The 21935-nt window shown below is 32.5% G+C and overlaps 1 protein-coding gene across 1 annotated transcript in view; it reads right to left on the bottom strand.

Moving 5' to 3' along the window:
- Positions 1–7840: 7840 nt before the first annotated feature.
- LOC129000315 (voltage-dependent T-type calcium channel subunit alpha-1G-like) overlaps positions 7841–21935 on the bottom strand; it is a 70236-nt gene continuing 56141 nt past the window's right edge. The window contains exon 2 of the mRNA XM_054427277.1: positions 7841–8337. Within this exon, the coding sequence (XP_054283252.1) occupies positions 7841–8119 (279 nt within the window). The 5' untranslated portion in view covers positions 8120–8337. The remainder of the gene's footprint in view (positions 8338–21935) is intronic.

Raw genomic sequence — 21935 nt, forward strand, 5'->3', positions numbered from 1 at the left:
CCACAAACTCTCGTTTTTATAGTCCGATCATGCTGATTCGGAAACTCGGAATGTAGGTTACATTCATAGGTTACACGTTTCTACCAAATTTAATTAAAATCGGATCATTTTTGCTTGACTTATCGTGCTAACGTACACATATATATGATTTTGAACGGATGGCGTTGTTGGCCTCTAGGGACCTCAAAACGAAAAAGTAAATCGATTCCGGGTCGAGGTCTTACCATGAGACCTACGGTAATAGCTTATTCCCTATATTGGAAATTCGCTAAAAGAATTTAATTTATAGCAAAAATCTTTTCCCAGATTGAAGACAATGTAACACCGTTAATTACTGGAAACACAAGGAGTTCTTGTTTTAATTAGTCGTGTCTCTAGTTTTGTTGAGGCCGTGTTTTTATTCAGGTAATTTAGCTCTCAGAGTGTTGAATCACGATTAGTTTGATTTCTCAATGAGTTTTGTTGAATTATTAAATTATGAAAGATAGTAGTGTTTATTACTTAATGTAAAATTACCTCAGAAAACACTTTTAGCGAATTTCCCTATAGGGAAGTAGCTATTACCGTAGGTGGCATGGTAAGACCTAGGCCCGGGACCGGTCTTACACCAAACACCAAATTGGTGTTTTTTGGTGGTAAGTGGTGATCGATTTCGACTGGACACTCCAATCATCATCAGACCCAATAGGTGAATCGGTCGCCTATTGGGTCTGATGATGATTGGAGTTTCCAATCGAAACCGATCACCACTTAACATCTTTTTTGTATATTTACCGTCTTGTGAGTAACGGTATAAGTGTAAATATATGTTTTAAGTGTTATAAGCCGTTTCTTTTATTTACTTTCCGTACCATTTTATAATCAAAATAGGGTACGCATGCAATGTGCCTATTCAGGAAAGATTAGGAAGGCATGCCACCAACTATCAATGCCAAAAACTATCAAACATTACATTATTACAATCAACAACAACATTCAACAATCAACAACACACAATCAACAATTATTACATTCAATTATTACATTGGTGGACCTAGGAAGTCGGCAATTAATTGATAAAACGAATGTAACATTAAATGAATATAACTTGTTGCATTGATAACCCCATTTGCATTGACAACCCTATCTGGACATAAACGAGGTATATAAAACGTAAGGACTGTTTCGTGTAACTCGAAAACCAATATCACAAGACTGCAGACTATAAACAACTATAAACTTGTTTACTAGACAAAACTAGGACAGGTAAACTGTAAACGCTAGATGGTGAATACTTCATCTGGTTGAATGTTGTATAGTTGTAGAGCAGTGCCACTTGAGAATGTACACTTAGAACTAATAAATAGATTTATGGAAGCACCAGATACCAATAGTGTATTAAGATCAGTAAAAGGTGTGTACAATGTAAGCCAATAAAAACATGTTCAAAACTATTTCTAATACTCTTTTTGATGGAAAAAAGCTTACGGTAGAAAATGTATAAGAAAGTATAACGGTGCAAATGTAAATGATATTAAAGTTTGGGGAGTAAAATATGTGTAGACTGCTATATAAAGAATGTTGAAGTAATTTTCTCACCACAATTCTTATACCATTCCATTTTAAACCTGTCTATTTCATCCCCAATCAAAACACGCCAAATCGATTGCTGGTACTTATTAAAACTACTTTAATTCTAAAAACTATTCTAGAATATGCTATTGTGCATTGGTTGAATAAAATATAAGCTAGTAAACAAAGTTTAAAAAAATTATTTTACAAATCGTTTCAATTTTTTTATTACTAAACTATGTTAATAGCTGCGAATTTAATTACATAAGAAACTCAGCTCATACGAAAAATCTCGAGCCAGAAATAAAATAGTATGTGCTGAAAAATAATGTTTAACGTAAGAATAAATAAATATGACTGAGATAAATATTAACATAATTTAAATGGACTGTAAGTACTCGTCCCAAAAACTTACCATCACAAAATGTTTATGTTAATGTAGTTACTGGGATCTTAACGGGTATCATATGATTTTGGATGTGATTACGGAGCATGTATGCGATTTAATATCATGGAAATGTTTGCAATTTGCATGTAACTTTTGGACGTGTATTTGATGTAAGTCATATCATGAGTTTTCGTGGGCGAGATTCGTAAGCTGTTTAAGATCTGCCAATCGTTCATTTGGGTAAGAAGGTGGATGATAAAAATTACTTTCTTTTAATCATTACATAGGATTTTACAAGTATCATTACAAGTATGATTTTTACACATCCATTTAATTTAAGAAAATACTGCACTAAGGTAATGTTTGTTTCTAAACTGATCGATCACACGTGCAAAATCAACGAATATTTTTTTAATTAGTTACATCAGTGTCCAAAAGTGCAAATAATGAGGTAGTCACAAACAGAAAATTTAAGTCCACAAACAACAGGATTACAACGACAATGTAATCCGGGATCAGTGTTATACTGATTATTCGCTTTATAAACAACGGGTTTACACTATAAATGTACGATCCCATTTTGGCTTTACTTTGTTTTATTGTTTAAAAGATATATGGATTAAACTTATTCGTATTTGTAAAAATAATCAAATAAAAGTGCCCAATGTGTAACACAATGGTTGCAAAAGTGATTAAAACCAGATTAATTAACATATCTCATATATCGATCAAACCAATGCCAAAATCTAAATACAGTTACGCGTATTTTAAGAATAGATATCCCGTTCATGTCGACGTCATCCTGGTGTAACTGTTTTTGTTTTTGATTTAATCAAACATTACCTGAACTGTTATCATTCATGGCAAAAGTAAACAAACCTCGTTTCCAAACTAAATGTTTGTACACTTTTTATCAAACAATTGCGAAATACCTGAAATCATATCCAACTCTTGATCGTTGATGACTATTTTTTTAATTTCTAATTTACATGCCTTTGACACATTAACTATTTTTTACGATATCATAATGTATGTGTTGTTCGTGCTGTAGATGTTTCGAGCTACTTACAGCTCATAGTTAGCAGCATTCTTGTATTTATTGTATTTAATTTTTGTATCAAGAGAGTCCGTTCTGGTTAAATACAACTACGGTATAAAGTTAAATAATGGTTATGAAATACATGACATATCATTGTACTACATTGTACATACATTGTACTACTTTACTCACTAATAATAAAAGGAAGGTATACAGATTAAACACATAACGTAAGAAAACATTTTTTAACTACAAATTCAAATTGTGAACAACAAAATGTTAACAAAGAGAATTCAAGGAAATAACAATGCAAGAATCAGCTGTTATATTATTAACACATGTTTCATTTGATTAGATGATGCATACCGGCAAACCCATTACAACTATATATCTTTCTAAGAATTTTAAAACTTTCATATTTGCAAATCTACACGAATGAAGCTTTTCATTGACCTATTAATTGATAAAATTTGCCATTTTAGATTTAGTTGTACAAAGTTTAGCAATAATATCTCTAATTCAGTATTTTCTCACCACTATAAATTTGAAGATTGCTTAGCCTTTTTGCAAATAACTTTAAAATGGTGAAAAATCTCCAAAAGTTGATATTATAAAAGAGAATCAAATTTCCTACAAAGTATGATTATTTCAGCATTTTTTGAAAATCTTAAAAGGCACCAAAAATTTTCCTCTAAATAAAAAATGTAAAAACCCCTATTTTCAATGTATTTAGTTTCGGAAACATGTTTTTTCACCTTAAATACTAACAAAAACTATTTTTCATAATTATTTGCAAGTCTGTGAGCAAATAATTATTTGATAGTAAGTGAGCTTTTTTTCCAACGACCCATTACTTAATAAAATCGGTCTAGCATAACTGTATAGTTGTGCTAAGATCTTTTGAAACTGAACTAATATAAGAGTAGATTGTATTGATGATAAAATTATGTTAAAATACTATTTGAACCAAACTTGAATGAGGTACACGTCTTCGTTTAAAGAAAAGAATCATACCACGAGAAACGATTGCTGGTAAACAAATAACAAATACAGATTAACTGATCACAGAATATGACGAAGAAAACGCCAATAATAATCAATTCCCGACCTAATCTTCTCTGCTAACCTAAAAGAGCGAATGTAATAAAGTTATCATTGACAATTTAGATTGGATTAGGCGATTTATTATTTTTATAATTTTAAATTGTTTCAATTATTCTTTGATTGCATACAAGTCACGACATGCAAGTCGTAATCACAAGCGATTTAACATCTCCCATGAATACTCAACAACATTTGGACTCGAATATTACATGTATTGCGAGTGTTTCCTTTAACCCTTCAACCAATCATAAACTTTGTGTTGAAAATGCATGTTTATTGTAGATCAAAGACTCTTCTGACATCGTGGTTTAAAATGTACCAATACAATCTGTTTATTTGTGGTCCCCAACCAAATATTTCACTTTGATGTTTGCATACCTCGTGTTGTTGGAAAATTTAATTCGGAACCAAACCAACCTTCGTTGCCAAATAATTAAAAATTGCAATTGGTGAAAAAATTTTAGTAAACAGAAAACTAGCAAAATTATATGAAAAAATATTTCTAAACAGATAACCTAACTATTCCAAGGAAACATGATTCGTTTATGATTTATTTTACTTTTTCACAAAACGTCAGAAAACCGCTTCGCGCGGTATCATATAGCGATTCTAGTTTTGACATTTAAATTGTGAACCAAACACCATTTTGTACATAAAGAGTGGTTCTACTAAGTTTGCTTTTTAAAAAATGTCTATGCTTACGCAATCAAGGGCAACGACTTGTCAAAGTTAGTGAACTTTACAGTTAAATAATAATATCTTTTTATGAAATTATCGATTTTTAATAAAGCAATATTAGTGCGAAATTTAACTAAAAATATCAAGTAACTTTTAGTTTCAAGAAAAGATTTTTTTTGTATGTGCAAAATGAAACCGCGTAAAACCTTGCACGGCGAAAAGTGCTATGATTCTGACGGACTCTAGCGGCCTTTATCGAAACTACTGTCTCGCGGAGGGACCACAATAATGTTAAATGGACCAGCAGACAGCAATCCTAGGTAATATTTTGTCGTCTTGTAGTTCCAACTAAACTCACCGGGGTCGCAGAAAATTGAAAACAGTTCGAGGTAGGGAACCCCCTTCTTATATATAACAGAATATAAAATATTCTTGAATTTTTTAAAAGTTGACAATCAACCATCGACTAAATATATAGTGCCATGAAGTATACATCATCATCCACATTTTGAAGCTGTAACCAATTTTATTACAAATACACCGACAATGTTTGGTGCTGAGACACCCTTTCCATTCCAATATTCTAACTTTATAGTCCTGCTTAGATGAAATGACCCTTTATTATTATAATTACCAAAGTTTACATCCCGAATTACCGTCACAGTGTAAAAAACTAAACAATAAATATAAATTCAATAGTAGTACTCTTATGAGTGGGTTGTTCAACATACACTTTGTGTAATAAACTAGTCTATACACACGAGATGAATATTTCAGTATCCACAATTCCACAACCAATGGTACTACTAAATGGAATTGATTTTTCTTAAGTATTTTTCTATGCTATTGGATTCGGTATGGAAATAATGACGAACTACAGACGAGTAACATGTGGTTATAATGCTCCCCTTCAAATCTGAAGGCCGCTAGTTCAATTACAAGCAAACTAAATTCTTGAACCAGATACCATTGTGTGTCACTGGGCCATCAATTAATGATACTAAGGGTTGGGATAAGACAGTAACAACAGGGTTAGGACCCTTACAAAAACCCAGGAAAATTGCAATAGCGTTGACAAACTCAAAATAAAAACAAAATAATTGTTAAATGTTTTTAATACGATCCCTCTACGGTCCTTATACGTTTAAAATGTGTAATCAGTTCAATACAAGTGTTTACACTAGCAATGAATACAGACCTTATACACTAGTTCGCGGCTCACCAGTCCCAGTTCTGGACCAGCAAACAAGATTACGACCGTTTAAAACCAAACCTCATTAAGCATTAGAGTTTACGGAGCATAAAAGTCGATCTTGAATTTTACACCGTTGTTTGCTGCTCAGATCCAATAAACTAGTAATGATTGATGGGGTACAATACGTTACGAAACATAGTTATTTGTTTGTCTGAATATTTTAGAATTAGGAATATTTGGTAGTATTTTATTTATTAAATAGATAAGGGTGGTATTTTTGATTATTGATAGAAAAAAGGTAAGGTAGGAAATAGAGCGCATTCTGTGACTGGATCACTCAACTAATTTCTTCTTTTTATAAAAAACGACAACTGCTTATCCATATAGATGGGATGTCTACTTCAGTCTCCAATAGTCAATATAGGTACCTATTAAATCTCTGGGTTCCCGAGTAGTTTTAGTGCTCTTCTTTAAATATGAAGATCTATTTAAGACTCAGACACTATTTGTATCAATTAATGGTTCTATCTATAAACCACAGATACATATATTTTTTAGTTAAAAGTCGTCATTAGATACCACTACAGAAAACAAGTGTTCCTTACAAAAAAAAACTTAAAGAAATACCAGTTTTGTTGAAAGACAAATAAACATGGTAAAATAGGTCGAGAGTTTACTTGCAGTATCCAAAGTCAATGCCAATAGCAACTAGTGTTTCGATGACAGTCTGAAACTTGTTTGCACTGTTTCATATCCTGTTCCGCTACAATACGTGGTGGTAGACTGAATGTGTCTCTATTTTAGGATCATTTTACACGGTGAGCTCCACCCTTTGGCTGTTATACCAAAGGTTGATCAGTAGTTTGATGTGATTAGTCGTATAAGTTTTAAAGATAATACGAGTACTGCTTATAAATGATAACGTATAAAATGTGTTAAAAAATACATCACACGGTACCATAAAAGGTACTGAAATAATATTAAACTGCCTTTGTCTCACTTATAGGTTCATAATCTCCAAGGTTATACACTACTATATGGAGGCTTCAAAAATTATTTTAAAAACAAAATGTTGTTAAAAATAGTTTACTGTAATATTAACAATTATCGTTAAATCAACCATACCATTCATATTGCTAAATAGCTAAATACAAATCTTACCTGTAAATATTTTTGAAGATCAGATGAAGAGAGGGCAATAGTAGAGGAGATAGCTGTTGGAATTAGAAAACACATTTTGCAGAAGTAAAACTAAGAAAACCCCCATAGTAAATTAGAGTTGTGTTGAAAATATGGCTTTAGAGTTTGAAATTACTGTGATTAGGCCTAATAGTTTTGGATTTGTGAATAATTATTTTGCATGTCAATATACTAAGACATATTTATATTTCAACTTCGCGTACGTATGACCATTGAATATAATGCAGTCAATGGTATGAACAATATTAATAGAAATGGCATTATATTTAGTGTATATAACCACAAAAAATCACTTAATTTCGGAATTTTGTTTAGTTAAAAAGTAAAGCCCTTATCGTACCTAAAGTTTACGATCTAATCTAAAAGAAAATTATTTTATACATATTATATTCAACCCATTCACCCAATATTAAAATTGTACTTCCTTTGATCCTAGTTTACTAGCTGTAAAGGATGTGGATTCGTTATCATCATGTATGATCAGGTATATTTTTAATCAAACTCAAATTCAGTTAAGTAAATTTTTAGATGTAAACACTCTAAAAATTCCCTATATAATGTTTATGTGCTTTTGACTACTTTAGAACACGTTTCAGTCACGCCTGCTCAAATTATTGTCTACATTGCAATTTTGCATTCTCGCATACCATAAGGCATTTACCAATTTTAAATACACTCCTGCACCCTAGTTTACTTCTGCTGTATAAAAAGGATATGGATTCGTGATCATCGCCAGACACCAGCTCCTCGGTCGGGACGTCTGATCCAGGTATTTCATGGAGATCGCGACGAACCCTGGATAAGGGAGTTCCTCTTCCTCCTCCTCCTCCCCTTCGTCCTCGTCCTCCTCATCGTCGTCCTCCAGATCTGACAAAGCCGCCACGTCAGAGTCCGATCCATGCAGAGGATCACTGTTAGTTCCATGATGTCTCGGATATCGCGGATAATTATATTGCAAAGCCATTATGTTGGATTGCTACACGCCATAAACACACAATCAATTCTGGCACCGCACTGCCAAGTTTTGTTAAGCCGACCGAATTGCGCACGGCCACTATCACTTGAACGCCATTTGTTACGTCACGCTGCTGGCGCAGTTCGTCGGGCGCAAGTGGACAACGGACGTTGACGAAGAGACGGGATGAGGAGACATGGTTGAGAGTCACATCAACGAACGGTAATCTGAAACATAAAAGGTTAAATAAAAATTCAATTTCTTTTAAGATGCTAGTTTAGAAATTGTTGGTGATACAACATTAATCTCAAAAAAAAAGATATCCGTCTATGTAATAATATATTTACACCTATAATGTTGACTCACAAAACGGTAAATACATGTAAAAGATGTGGTAAGAGGTAATCGATTTCGATTAGACACTTTAATCATCAACAAACCCAATAGGTAAATGAGAAGAATCCCAATGGCGTCCCTTCTTCCCAAGCAATCATCACATTTTCTTTCTTACAATTCTTTAAAAAACATACATTGTCTTTCCCTAATGAGTGGCCATTTTGATCAAGTGTTGTGCGATATTTGATCTTTCCGATTTGTTGTTTCTCCAATTACATGTGTGGTTTTTGAAACGTTTAAAAAAGTTTACAGTTTTTCCGATGTAAACATTCATACACTATTATGTGTTACAAACACTTGTAACAACTCGAAACTTGTAACAACTCGAAACTTGTAACACTTGTTACAATTCATTTTGTAGATGCCCGAAGCGTGAAATTTGTTACAATATTCTACATGTGGATGCAGTATTTTACTCAAGGTGTTCTGAGTCCTGCAACCAATTTGTACTGCGTAATAATGTTACTATCGCATTTCTACTGAATATTTAAAAGCATGATATATAATAACTATTTGTCACAACAATTACATAATTTTATGAGGGCCATCGTATTTCTAAGGAATTTCCTCATAGTCAATATTTTGATTTTATTGATATATTACATATTGTTTGTCTATAGATACGTTGAATTGCGTTTCAGCTCAGGGTGTTTTGAATGTGTCGCAAGCATGAATGAGTTTATTGCATGTACAAGAGTCGATATCAAGGGATGTAACTGTTGATTTTCATCGGACAATCGGTAAATTATTAATACCATAATACCATACATATCCATGTATACAATCTTTAATCTTTACATGATAGTTATCAGGACACGATATACATACGATACAAGTGTAGAATCAGAGCAAACTTAATGACTGTATTATAACAATAGGTATCAAAGTGTTGGACACTTTAATCTCTCTTTGTTTCTCTAACATATGACATAATACAATTTAAAATATATCTGTTAACAAGCTATTCTATCAACTCAAACAATTGTTATGGTTAAAATGGAGTCTTTAAATTACATATTAAAACATATGTTGGTTTTTGTATATTTCAATGAATCTTTTGATACAAACTATAATCAGGTTGTATTCCTCTTTGCTGTGGAAGTTACGAATTAAATGACATTCTAATTGAAACACTAGGAGCTATACTGTAGGTGTATGTTATTGTAGTTTCTCCACTCCCTAAAATGTTGCCAAAAGATCGTCTACGTTTACAATGCAACAATATTAAATTGTTTTGCATTATATCACAACTAACTATAATATATTTTATTCTTATGATTTTACTTAAATGGAGAATTGAGGGTTTTAGCATTGATTATTGATTGATAGTCAAAGGGTTTAGTTCATACTATGATACCAGTAGTTGATGGAAACAAAATGGTTTACAGTTAAATATGTCTTTTTAGTTTGGGAGGTTAAAAAAGTTGGTGAACGATTTTCTTACTCTTAAGCTTACTATATAAATGGCCTTGGGAATGTAAGTACCATTTCACTTATGTGTTTGGACAAAGGCCAAAAGTTGTAGTGAAGTTTACAGTACTCGTCCAAGTTAGCCATGAAGTTTTACTTAACTGTCATCAAGACATCAGGTGTTATCAACACGCGAAAGTCTACTTGGCCTTCGTCCACTAAGTAGAGTTTGGCTGCTTAAAAGACCTCGGCTATTTGATGGGCCCTAGTTGATGAATCTTGAATATTGAAGTTTGTATGCTTAAAACGTTAATATGGGACGATACGAGAGGTTGGAATTTTAGACTATTTATAATATTTTTTTAAGAATATTTAGACGACAAGAGTGAGGTGCAGCTTGTCAATTTGTCAAAGCTTTAATTTTTTTTAGGACTCTCTGGTTCAAAACCAGATAATTATCAATAAATCGGTTACGTGAAAATAGCTTGTCGCAGAGGTACGGATTTCACATTGAGCTAAATCAAAAAAAAATAAAACCTCCAAAGAATAGGTCACATAAGGACAACTTGATTACTTACACTATACTAGAGAATTCCAAACATATTAGTCTTTTTATCTATAACATAATGTCAAAAAATATAATTTCATCAATTGTATTTTCATTTGTGGAAATAATACTATACTTTCAATCACTAATGGGTTTGATTTTTCACCTTAAACTCACTGCAGCACTCATGTTCAATTTTAAATTGGCAATAAATCACTAACACATAAATTATGCAATACATAAATAACTAAGGTGAATGGAACTGTTATGTTAAACTCTGTTCCAAAATGTTCACGAAATCGCTCTTTGTTCTCTTAAACAGAGTTTAACATCCAAGAACGTTAAACGTGTTTGAAATACAAACACGGGATATGTTTGGATTGTAATGCAGAGTGGTGTAGATTGTCTGAAGCGGGTATTATTTCGGTGCAAGAGAACCCAATAACTTAGCCATCCATTCTCGCAATTCCTTTGACGCTCAGGAATAATATGTGCGACGTGTTCAAATGGATTCGTTTTGTGGCTTGTACATTGTTCAAACTAGCTATATCATAATTTTAGATGTGAATGTTTATTGCATTTTTTTAGCTTTTAGAATATTTCCTTAAAGAACAAAACTTGGAAACATTATTTTAGAAGAATCAAATAAAGCGAGGGATCGGATATAGTTTGACAACTCAAGTTGTCTCTAGTAAAGTGGTTTCTGTTTAACTTTTCATTTATCAACTTGTTTTTCTCAGGAACTTTCTGAAAAAGTTGAACACTTGATTGACTCAAGTGTGAGACGTATGTGGATTAAGTTCATTTCCGGTCTAACTAGGGAGTGCCAAATACCAATATAGAAAATTGAAAAACTTGAACATAATTAAAATTAAATATTAATTTTCCAGATTCATCAGGATTCAAAATAAAACTCTACTTTGCGTTTAGATTTTTGTATTTTTAAGAGGCTTAGATAATTTGTTTAACCTTTTGTTCTCCACATAAGTCTGAAAAGTAGTTTATAAAAAAGATTAAATTTAAATTATTGTTGTCAGGTGTTCTGCAAAAGAAGTAAACTCTCCTCTGTTGAACAAGGTTAACCAATAAACATTACCAAATGTAAAAATGTAATACCCCCGCTGCAGCAAACCTGTCGACTAAGTGAATTTCCATTTGATTTAATTTTTTTTTTTCAATTAAATTTATTTAAATAACCTTAGGTTTAACGAGTACCTAGGTTTTCTGCCCCAAGGAAACTAATTAAGTGAGGATATTTGTAAAATATTAATACCTTAGTATTAAATAAATAAATTTGCCAAGTTTGATCAAAATATATCCATAAATAAGCAAACTACAACCTTTTATAATATTCTCCATAAGAATACCATGGGAATCTTAAATTTAGATTTTTTTTTAATTTTCTCCGTTACCAATAACCGTACAAAAACACTTTAGGCCTAATATAGGCCTAGTATTTTTTTCTTTTTTAAGCTCTGTAAAAAAGTCTCGAGAAAAATTGGAAAATATTTTGTTTTGAGGCTCAAAAAAAATGTTACCCCATAAATCACCGTGTTCCCATGGTCCGATCATGGTGGTTCGCGAGCTCATTCAAGTTCATCCCACCTTACACCTTTCATAATGTTGTTTTTGGCCTCTGGGGACTTCAAAATGAAAAAGTAAATCGGTCCCGGGTCTAGGTCTTACCTTGCCACCTACGGTAATACCTACTTCCTACAGGGAAATTTGCTAAAAACATACAAATATGCTCTTGTGTTAAGGTTAACCTATATTTCTCTAGATTTGCGATTCATGATTAGCGGAATTTGAAGATGTATCTTGTGAAATAGTAGTCTATATCTTAATCACCAGGCTAACCTGTGTTGTGATAATGATGTATATGTGCAAAATTCATAAAAATACATTAATTACAGTAGATCAAAATTATTTAAAACTATTAAATTTTTGCGTTTCCTTCTTGCATAAGAGCAACCAAATTTTTGCTAACTCAATTCGAAAGTCTCTAGTTAATAATGGGTACAAGATTGTATCGTCTCAACGTTGCGGATATCTATAAAACAAAGCTTAAGATTACAATGAACATTGCGGTAGCTATGCAGAGATTCTCGTTTCCTCTACCCTTAGTTTGTATTTCATAAGCCTATATTCATTAAGGCCTAATACTTTGTGGTGTAGTGTTACTGTTATTGGGCCCATAAATATTCTCGATAATACAGTTTATTTCACTTTTATATTATTATTTACACTACTAAAGAAGGTTTCCGCGTTGCTTCAAACCTTGTTTACTTTGTACAAAAATTACAGTAAAGATTTGACGTTTGAAACGTTCGAGGAGTCTTTAGTGCAGTTAGGTTCTATGAAGCCTGTTAAGGGATTTCTCATGTTTTTACGTTAGTCAGTATAATTATGTTAAAATGTTTAACTACATATGTGCTTCATGTCTTAGTTAATAAAAAGCTGTAACCATTGAGACCAAGTTGTTTAAGCGAGTTGATAGGTTCTTTTTCGTGGTAAATTTAAGAACAAAACTATAAAATTTGATATTGACATGGGTAAACATTACCATCAAATAAATAACTCAAAATTACTATTTAATTAGTCAAGTGATTTTATTACTAGCCTTAAAATTCAACGGTCGCTAGTTCGATTCCAAGTGAGGACGTTTCTGAACCCAAATGCTGTATGTCTTGGACTACCAATTAATGATGCTATCTAACATAAGGTCAACTTTATATAGACCAGGGTTTAAACCGTTACCTTTTAGAACCTTAACAAGTACCACTGGTGTAGAAAAACAAATAATACTTTTTCAGGTGATCTATTTAAAGAAGATGAATTTAGAAGGGAGTAGTTCAATCAATGGTATCTAGAAAGTAAACATGTTTCTGCTAGTACGAAATTGCAAAGTCAAAGTCAAACACCATAAAGTTTAAAATAGTAATTTAACTTTGCTCAGATTATCTTCCCTGGAGATATTGAATGGCAAACAAAACATTGCATTAAAGATGGTTGTGAGATTAACCTCAAGTTTTCCACTGAAAATTGTGGAGCGCATTTCAAATTAAATTGACTTCTTTGGTTTTTATTAATCTGAAAAATCAGTGGGTTTGTTTTATAATCTAGTGTAATTTATAACTTGTTATGTAATATCATTCTTCCTTCTGCTTCTTCTTATTTTATTCAGTTTTAAACCAACAGCATTTTGATTTCTCTAAAGCCATACTTATTTTCCTGTTTGTTTTACACAATTTAAAACAAATACGGTTTAATATTTCGTTTAAAAACAGAATATTTGGAAAATTAAAAAATGGAAATGCCAATTTCGTAATTACTTACATAATTACAAAGCAAAGTATATAATATTACAATAACACTTTTTAAACATATACATCTATTGACTACATATATTAATAGTACATGATAAAGCGGATTTAAAATTAACAAAAGCTCGGCAATAGAAAATAGTATTTTTAACAACATTTATATTTTTGGTTCCAACACAAACACGGTTTGAATGTCTAAGTACTTTCATAAATTTAACAAATAAAAGTTAGATGACGGCGTACATTCTAATATTCAAACCTGCTATGTAAAATGACACTTACTTATCGAAATTGAATACCCAACCTTCACCGGAATCAAGACGTGATGAAAATACCCTTAAGAGATGTTGAGATTCACGAAGGGTGCTGTCAAGAAGCTCTTTGTCTCGATTGTGTGACCCTTCTCTAGCTTCCGATTTCAAATGTAATAGCATTGACTTCGATGAGAAAAGCAAACCTGATCCTAAAGTTGTTCAACTACATTCTGTTTAGATAACATTAACAGAAAGTTAAACATTTAAGAGCAAATTGTGAGTGTAAAATAGCTGATTGAACAATAAATAGTTATTTGTGTAACTAGTGTACGAAGTGGCACTTTGCTGAAAAATGATAAATGTTAACGCACGAGCCACTGGCGAGTGTGGAAAGTTTCTTGAGTGCAGCAAAGGCACTTTGAGCTCGTGTTACACATTATATTTTCCCTACTACTATTTTCCTATTGAAATAATTTGTCTTTCAAACACTTAACAAGACGTTTTAGGTTGGGTTAAAATGTAGCAATTAGCTACTTTGCGTGTTATAATCAGTACAAGAAAGTCCACTATGCCAGGTAACTGTAGGAAAAAAATCATGAGTATAAACCAAACATTACAATTCAAAACAATAACAAAGGACAAAAACAATAAAAACATATTAGAAAAATCAGATGTTTAATTAAATTATCAAAGAGTACACAAGACATTAGAATGAAGATTTCCTAATATAATCAAAACATAGAAGAATAAAAAATATTTGCTGCTCACTAATAACGGTTTACCGATTTGTTTAACACTGTCTCTATTAGGAGTTTCACACCAAAGATAAATAGTATAATACCAATATGTACCTTACATCCACCGGATATAAGTTATACGTTACGATTAAATACGTTCTAGAGGTAGAATTTTAGAGTTTTTCGTTTTTTAGTGGAATTTTTACCTCTTCATTATAATATTTCCAGTGTAGTGGAATCCTAATAAGTTAACAACATTGCTTATCAATAATTGTACTGCTATCTTTCCAGGTTGACTGTTTCCTTGGCCTGAGAGGCTGTAATCATATTTTGAGTAAATTAATAACAGAGATCGTATGAGAAGAAATCGTGAAAATGTACCTATGCAGGTTATTGACATCCTCGTGGTTATTTTAATATTGCACGGACAGGTGCTGTCACAACAGAATATTTGACTAAAGAAATCTTAGATGAGTGTGCTTACTTTTATACCAAACTGTTTTTTTGTGAAACTAACTAATAGTGTTTAAACGTTGTGAAACGTGTGCTTTTCTTCAGGAATGGAAAATACTAACAATTGGCTCACAGACAACATTACAACAAACAAAATTTTAACACTTTGCAAACTATTCGATTTTTTCAGACCATTTTACACTGAATTTACAATGGGGATAAGCACAAAAGATAAGTTTACAGATCCGGAACACCAGCTGCATATTTAACAGTCTTCAAGCTCACTTTTAAAAACCAGTGTCCTATTCACTTTTGAGTTATGTATAAATCTATTGTTGTTCAAGTATAAATCCATCACGCGGCTGCTCAGCGATCAATAACCTGTTGTAGTGCCCTAATGGATGGCTTATAAATAAAACATCGGTTGTCAGTTGTGAGTATTCACAAACCAAAGAACCGCAACACTTCAATCCAAAGGACTTCAATAATAAATTGCATTATTGACTAGGCTTTACATGCTGACCTCCAGCAGGAAATTAATTCTTCCTACCGCTGCATGGAAATTATCATATTGCCATGCCTGTAAACAGTGCGTAAAATAGCTACATTTAAGCTCCAGGGTGGGAATGAATGATTACCGCTGATTTCACAGTTGGCAATTCTACACCAATCACAACCGCGGATCCGGTACGTAAGATAACAACCGGTAAGCAAAAAACCTAAAAAACATTACCTAAATGAAATTGTATATACTTTTAAAAAGTTTATCTGTGTGTTGTTACAAGTTAATTATGGTGGTTGAAAAATTAGTGTGTGTATTACAAACCCAAACCGTAATTACCGCCCTCGACACTCAGCTAAAGCTTCATCTACAGTTCTCGAACTGCAATGACGTACGAACACACAAATAGCTATTAATATTTTTACTAAGGAGAAAACACAACACTTTAAGGTTTTAAAATCTTTGTTTTCATTTATAGTCTAATTCACACAATTGATAATTCACATTACATTCCAATGAACTAGTAGAATACAAATTTCAGTATTCATGTATATTTTATGACTCCATGAATGAATCTGCAGAAGCGATTCAACCGATTGTTGACAATTTGCCAACTTCCGGTTAGAGTTGGCGCGCTTTCCTTTTGATTTTGGCGTCATTTCCGATCTGAACTTATTGCACATAATTCCAATAATTACATTTCACCTTACTATTGCATCAAATGGACGAAATCAGCAAGACTTCACCACTTCACCACTCTACATCATGAACAATAATTTTATTATCCATTCCTAATAGCTATAACAAGAAAATAATACCGTGAAAGTGTGTAAAGTATAAATATTTATCAGTTGTACCATAGAATTAATAAGGTTGGTTCGGGTCCTATACTATATCAAACAAAATTAACTTGGATAGAAAAGGCTTTATACGGACATTACTGATATTCATACAAATATTTGTTTTCCATACATTTCGAAGAGTTTTAACTTAATACACATTTTTACTATGTAAAATATAAGAAACACACCAGTAGCGTAATTTTAAATTCAAGTAAAAACTTCGGTTTGGATCACTGTTTAAAAAAAAAAATGATACGTGTTTAGAAATAAAATCATCACTGTTTTATTAAATTGAGAAAACATTTCCAAAAACGTGGTGAAACACTTTCAAACAATTGATTGAATTTATAACACTAATTACTTGACGACAGTTGGGAAGTTTTTAAACGCTTCTTGTCAGATTTCAAAGTTTGTTCCTAGATGTTTCCCGGAGATTGTCAGAAATTTCTTCTGTTTTATAAACAAACTTCAGTCAAACACATTAGGTACTTAATTTAATCTAAAGTATTTTTTGTCATATGGACACCTCATGTTTCGAAATAGTTTTTAAGTATTTAGTAATATAGATTAATATTTTTCATTAATAATATTGCTTTCACACGAATTTTCATTGCCGCTCGAGAACTGTAGATGGCCACACGATCACACGAAGCTTAGCTGAGTACGGCCATACATTTCGAGAGTGGAAATGACTGTTTGTGATCGTAATACACAGGATTTTTCTTATCACCATAAACCCATCATTACACACGGATTGACTTTTTTAGTTGTTTATAAAAAGTCATTTATGTTAAGGTTGCTTTATTTAAGTTACGTTATTTGCTTACCGTATGTCATTAGTGTACTTTATACAGTAGAAACGCCAACATTGAAATCAGCTGATTCAGCGAGCGGGAATGAATAAAGCGAAAATGAACTATTTTGCGTAGTGTTTATAGGTGTAGCAGTGTGGTAATTTCCATTCAGTTATAGAATAAATACTTATTTAAGTCCAAAATGAGCTTATAATCAGCTCTTGAATAGGTTTGTAATAGGAAAATATATTAACAGAAAATGTATAACCACGACGTCTTATGTCTATCCACTACAGTTATATTTCTTATTGTGGGTCTGGTAACACCTATGGTTTATTTATGGTAACGTTAAGGAAACGATCTTGTGACAAGTTTGAAGAAGATTATAGCATAAATAGCACTAACATCTTGTTCCGAGAGAGATGTCAGTAAAGTAACAAATTTAGGCATACTAACGTGTCCTGTTAAAATTAGGACACACACGTGTTGCTGATATCAAACCCCGATAGATAAGTGGCATCTCGCGTGATCGTAATGTACAGTTATGGTTAAATGACGGACGCACTCAACGCGTTATTCCTATCATTGCCGAGCGTTTAGCGTCAAGTCGTTCTTTATTCATGTTATGATTGTATGATTAAATGTTTCATAAATTACAGCTTACATTTCTTTACTAAAAGACATGAAAAATGTGGTCACTGATTTAATATTAAACAAGAAATTACCTTGACTTTATTGTAAATATTGATTTGTTCGCAGGGAGTAAAATATTTATTTAGCTTTAAATGCTTAAATATCTTTACAGCAAAGAAGTTATGGAACAAATTCAGCAATCTATATATTTAATACGCGACATGAAACTTTGTGAACAATAAGGCTTTTTTATTTTAAGATTTAACCCCACATATTATATACCAAAATGTTCGTCTAGGTGTGTAGATGTGCAAACTGGCTTTAGATTTTCGAAATATATCTTTTTAAGGGCGTGCGCTGCCCTCAAAGTTCCTTCCATAAGGATAACATTTTTATTGATTTGAATGTTATTATATTCTGAAACAGATGTAAATACATTAGTTAAAAAATAAATTCCAGCTGTTTTGTTTTGTTTTAAAATGTAAACAGTTTGCATGTTTTTAAAAATAATTAGAAACCCAGCAAGGAAATGTTACCTATAGGACACGACGGGAGAAAAGTTTTACATTTAATTTTCGTTTAAACATGCCAAGGACCTGGCGACAAAGAAATATTGCTGGTCGGACACGGCGAGTCAACATACTGCAAGCAATGCAAAACGTAAGGAACCCAGACGAGGAGTTGAAACGGTTAGTGGCAACGTGTACTAACAAAATTACACTGACAAATACAATAACTCAGCAGCATTCACTTGGCAAGATGGCATTAAAATTTAATGTGGTGTGCTACACTTTAAAGAATAACAAAGAGGACGAGGAGAAAGATTTTCATCCTGCTGCCATAAAGGAAAAGTGAATCTATCACCATACCGAGAGAGCTATTATATCCAGAGCCTACTAAATGGAGGAAATCATTTGAGTAGAAACTACAAAGAGAACATTAGATCGTACAACTCTGCGCTCGCAATGGTCAGCACTCGAGCTAAAATTGAAGAACATAACAGCGGAGGGCCTTTCATGTTTAAGGTGCACGACACAATTTATCACTCAATTGGCACCTTACAACCGTCAGAAGGGGAGCATCCCACATATGCCCAAATTTGTATCTACGACGTCGAAACCGCTGTTCAAGAAAGAATGCTAAACAAAGCTAATGGCTCTTGCAGCACTGAACTCATGCACATTTTGACTCAACAATGGTTGATATTAATCCATACGCGCAAGTTTTCAGCATGATGAGCTCCGTTCTTTAAAATACTCCTACTGAAGAGCAAAAAGAACTTAGATATAGCCAACGATCGAGCTCAAGACCAACGTCGATACAACGACGCAACTTCTAACGACGTTGCTATAATATCATAATTTATTATTCGTGCGAATTCGCACGGGTTCACCTAGTTATGTTATTATACTTAAACTATGATCCCTTAAGCAGTCACACAATTCGTAGACTAATATGGCGCCACACACGATATCATAGTTTCGAAAGTAATTCAATTTATTAACACCGCTAAATTATGGTTGAAGCAATTGCCAATTTAAATAATTATTGAAGCAATTGATGAAAACAATTAAATATGTATTTAACACTAATCTTTATTGACAACATCAACATGTCGATGGTACGAAATTGAGTTTGTTTCCGGTTCTATCTAGTAACAATCGGTGTCTGTCTGACTTGAACAAGACATCCCTTGAGTAGTTTCCGATCTGAGAGAGTAACTTTGGATCACGCAAACACAGCACGCCACATCTTACACACTCAGTGTCTTAAACAATGTTCTAAATAAATAAAAAACAGTGAAAGTTGTGTCAATCTTAGTATTTTGTTGTTACCGTAAGCTTATACAATTAAGGTTTTAGAGGATTGTATGGTTGCAAAACTTTAGAAAGATTTGATAAAAATACATCAATATCAAATCCAAGGCATACAGAATTGTGTTATTTGATATTTTGTTTGTTTGCTGGAAAAACGTGTAAAATCACTAGTGTAACCATAATTTGTTTCAAATTTAAATATTTTTTTTATTGCAATAGAATCTACAAAACAAATTTCATTTGTGTTGTTCTAATTGTATCGCTCAATTATATCCAAACAGGGTTTTTGAAGGTTGTGTATAATACCCTGGATCAAAGGTTCATCGTAGCATGATGGAGAAAAAATTTTGTAAAGCAACTTTATGAGTAATTTGGTAAACATTTTGACTGTTTTGATGTTAACTAGGAAAATATTTCATACAGTCAATTGATAATAGTTCTATAATTTTGAGTTTATAGTCTGTGTTGTTAACATGTAGATTGTTTTAATCCTGATATTGTATATAGATATTTTTCCAGCAAAACCATTTTAATCACATACGTATCTATTTATCAAGGTAAGATTTTTTATTATTTTGTATGGGTATAAATTTATTTCAAGATTTCTAAAAAAATAGGATGTTACTATTATACGGCTAGCTTGCTTATAGTCACGATCACGATCCCTTACATGGTAGCATTTCAACAACAAACGCGTTTGCAACAGCCGAACCAGCTGTTTAACATAAGAATAATAAACGATATGATAACGAGCAACGTCACTCACAGCGGAGTTTGCAACGTCATAAACGACGTGTCTATAACGAGGCGAATCTCATAACTGAAACCGTCATTCGCATCTCGCATTAGTGCTGACTGTCATTTGTATGGTTTGTGTAGCAGAGTAAGGCTGACATTCATTCTTTCCTATTAAAATTACGTATACTAAAAAATATCAAAAAAATGTTGAAAAGTTTTCGGCTTTTTTATCTAACATTAGGACACCTCTAATTAGTTACTTGTGTCTATAAAATACCGAGTGTTTATAAAGTTCATAACTTCGGAGGATGACCATTTCAGTATTGGGTAAATAGTTATTTGCGTAACTAGTGGGCGAAGTGGCACTTTGCTGCACACGAGAGAAATATTTACGCACGAGCCGTAGGCGAGTGTGGAAAGTTTATCGAGTGCAGCAATGATAGTTTGTACTCGTTTTACACATTATATCTTTCCTACAGTTACTATAAAGCATTTAAATAATTAGTCTTTCAAACACTGTACAACACATTTTTAGGTTAGGTTAAATCCAAACATTGAACGAAATGGGAAACGCTGCACCAGTTGATCGTAGTCGTAGTAGTATCTTTAAGTGTTGCCAACCTATTTCAAAGCGTACACGGATTACGTGCATAATAAAAGCACGCTGTTTTGTGTTGTTTGGTTGGAATACTGGTGTGTGACAAAGTAAAAACTGTGCGACAAATTAAAAAGTGTGCGGCAAAAAAAGTAAATGCAGCAGTTAACAGCTTTCTGTACAATCGACAAAGAAGCCCACTTTGTCGGGTGACAGTAGGAAAATGAAATTTTCCTACGATAAGTGTTTTGACCAGAATACGTTTATGGAGATAGGCGATCTCCTTTCGTTTTCAAGCTACCTAAATCTACATTTACCTAACCAACCTATCTAACCTAACCTTTGTTTAACCTATCGATTTGTTTTCTTCTTTTAAGCATACAAGATAACAGAAGATACATACACAATTATTAATTATTATCAAATATTAATTATTAATTAGTGTCTCATAGAATTACTATGAGACACTATTAACTAGCAATAGTTTTGAATACGGTAAAAAGATTAAGTGATTATTAACGAAATGTATCGATTATATTATTAGGTGTAATGTACTGCGATATATTACCTTTAAGTCGAAATCATATATAATTATACATTTGCTTTCATAAACACATGCATCTAAAAAGGGATTGATCTGAAACAACAATCTAGATGCATTCAAAGATTTAAAAACTCGTATAAATCAAATAAAGGTTTGTTTAAAGAAAACTTTGAGCAAATATAAAAATCAAGAATGAATACATGGGATACTATTGACTTCAGTTCGAGTATGAGTAGAAAA

The sequence above is a fragment of the Macrosteles quadrilineatus genome, unplaced genomic scaffold (assembly GCF_028750875.1).
Source record: "Macrosteles quadrilineatus isolate MER2022 unplaced genomic scaffold, UCM_ALF_1.0 Scaffold_8__2_contigs__length_117827958, whole genome shotgun sequence".
NCBI lineage: Eukaryota > Metazoa > Arthropoda > Insecta > Hemiptera > Cicadellidae > Macrosteles > Macrosteles quadrilineatus.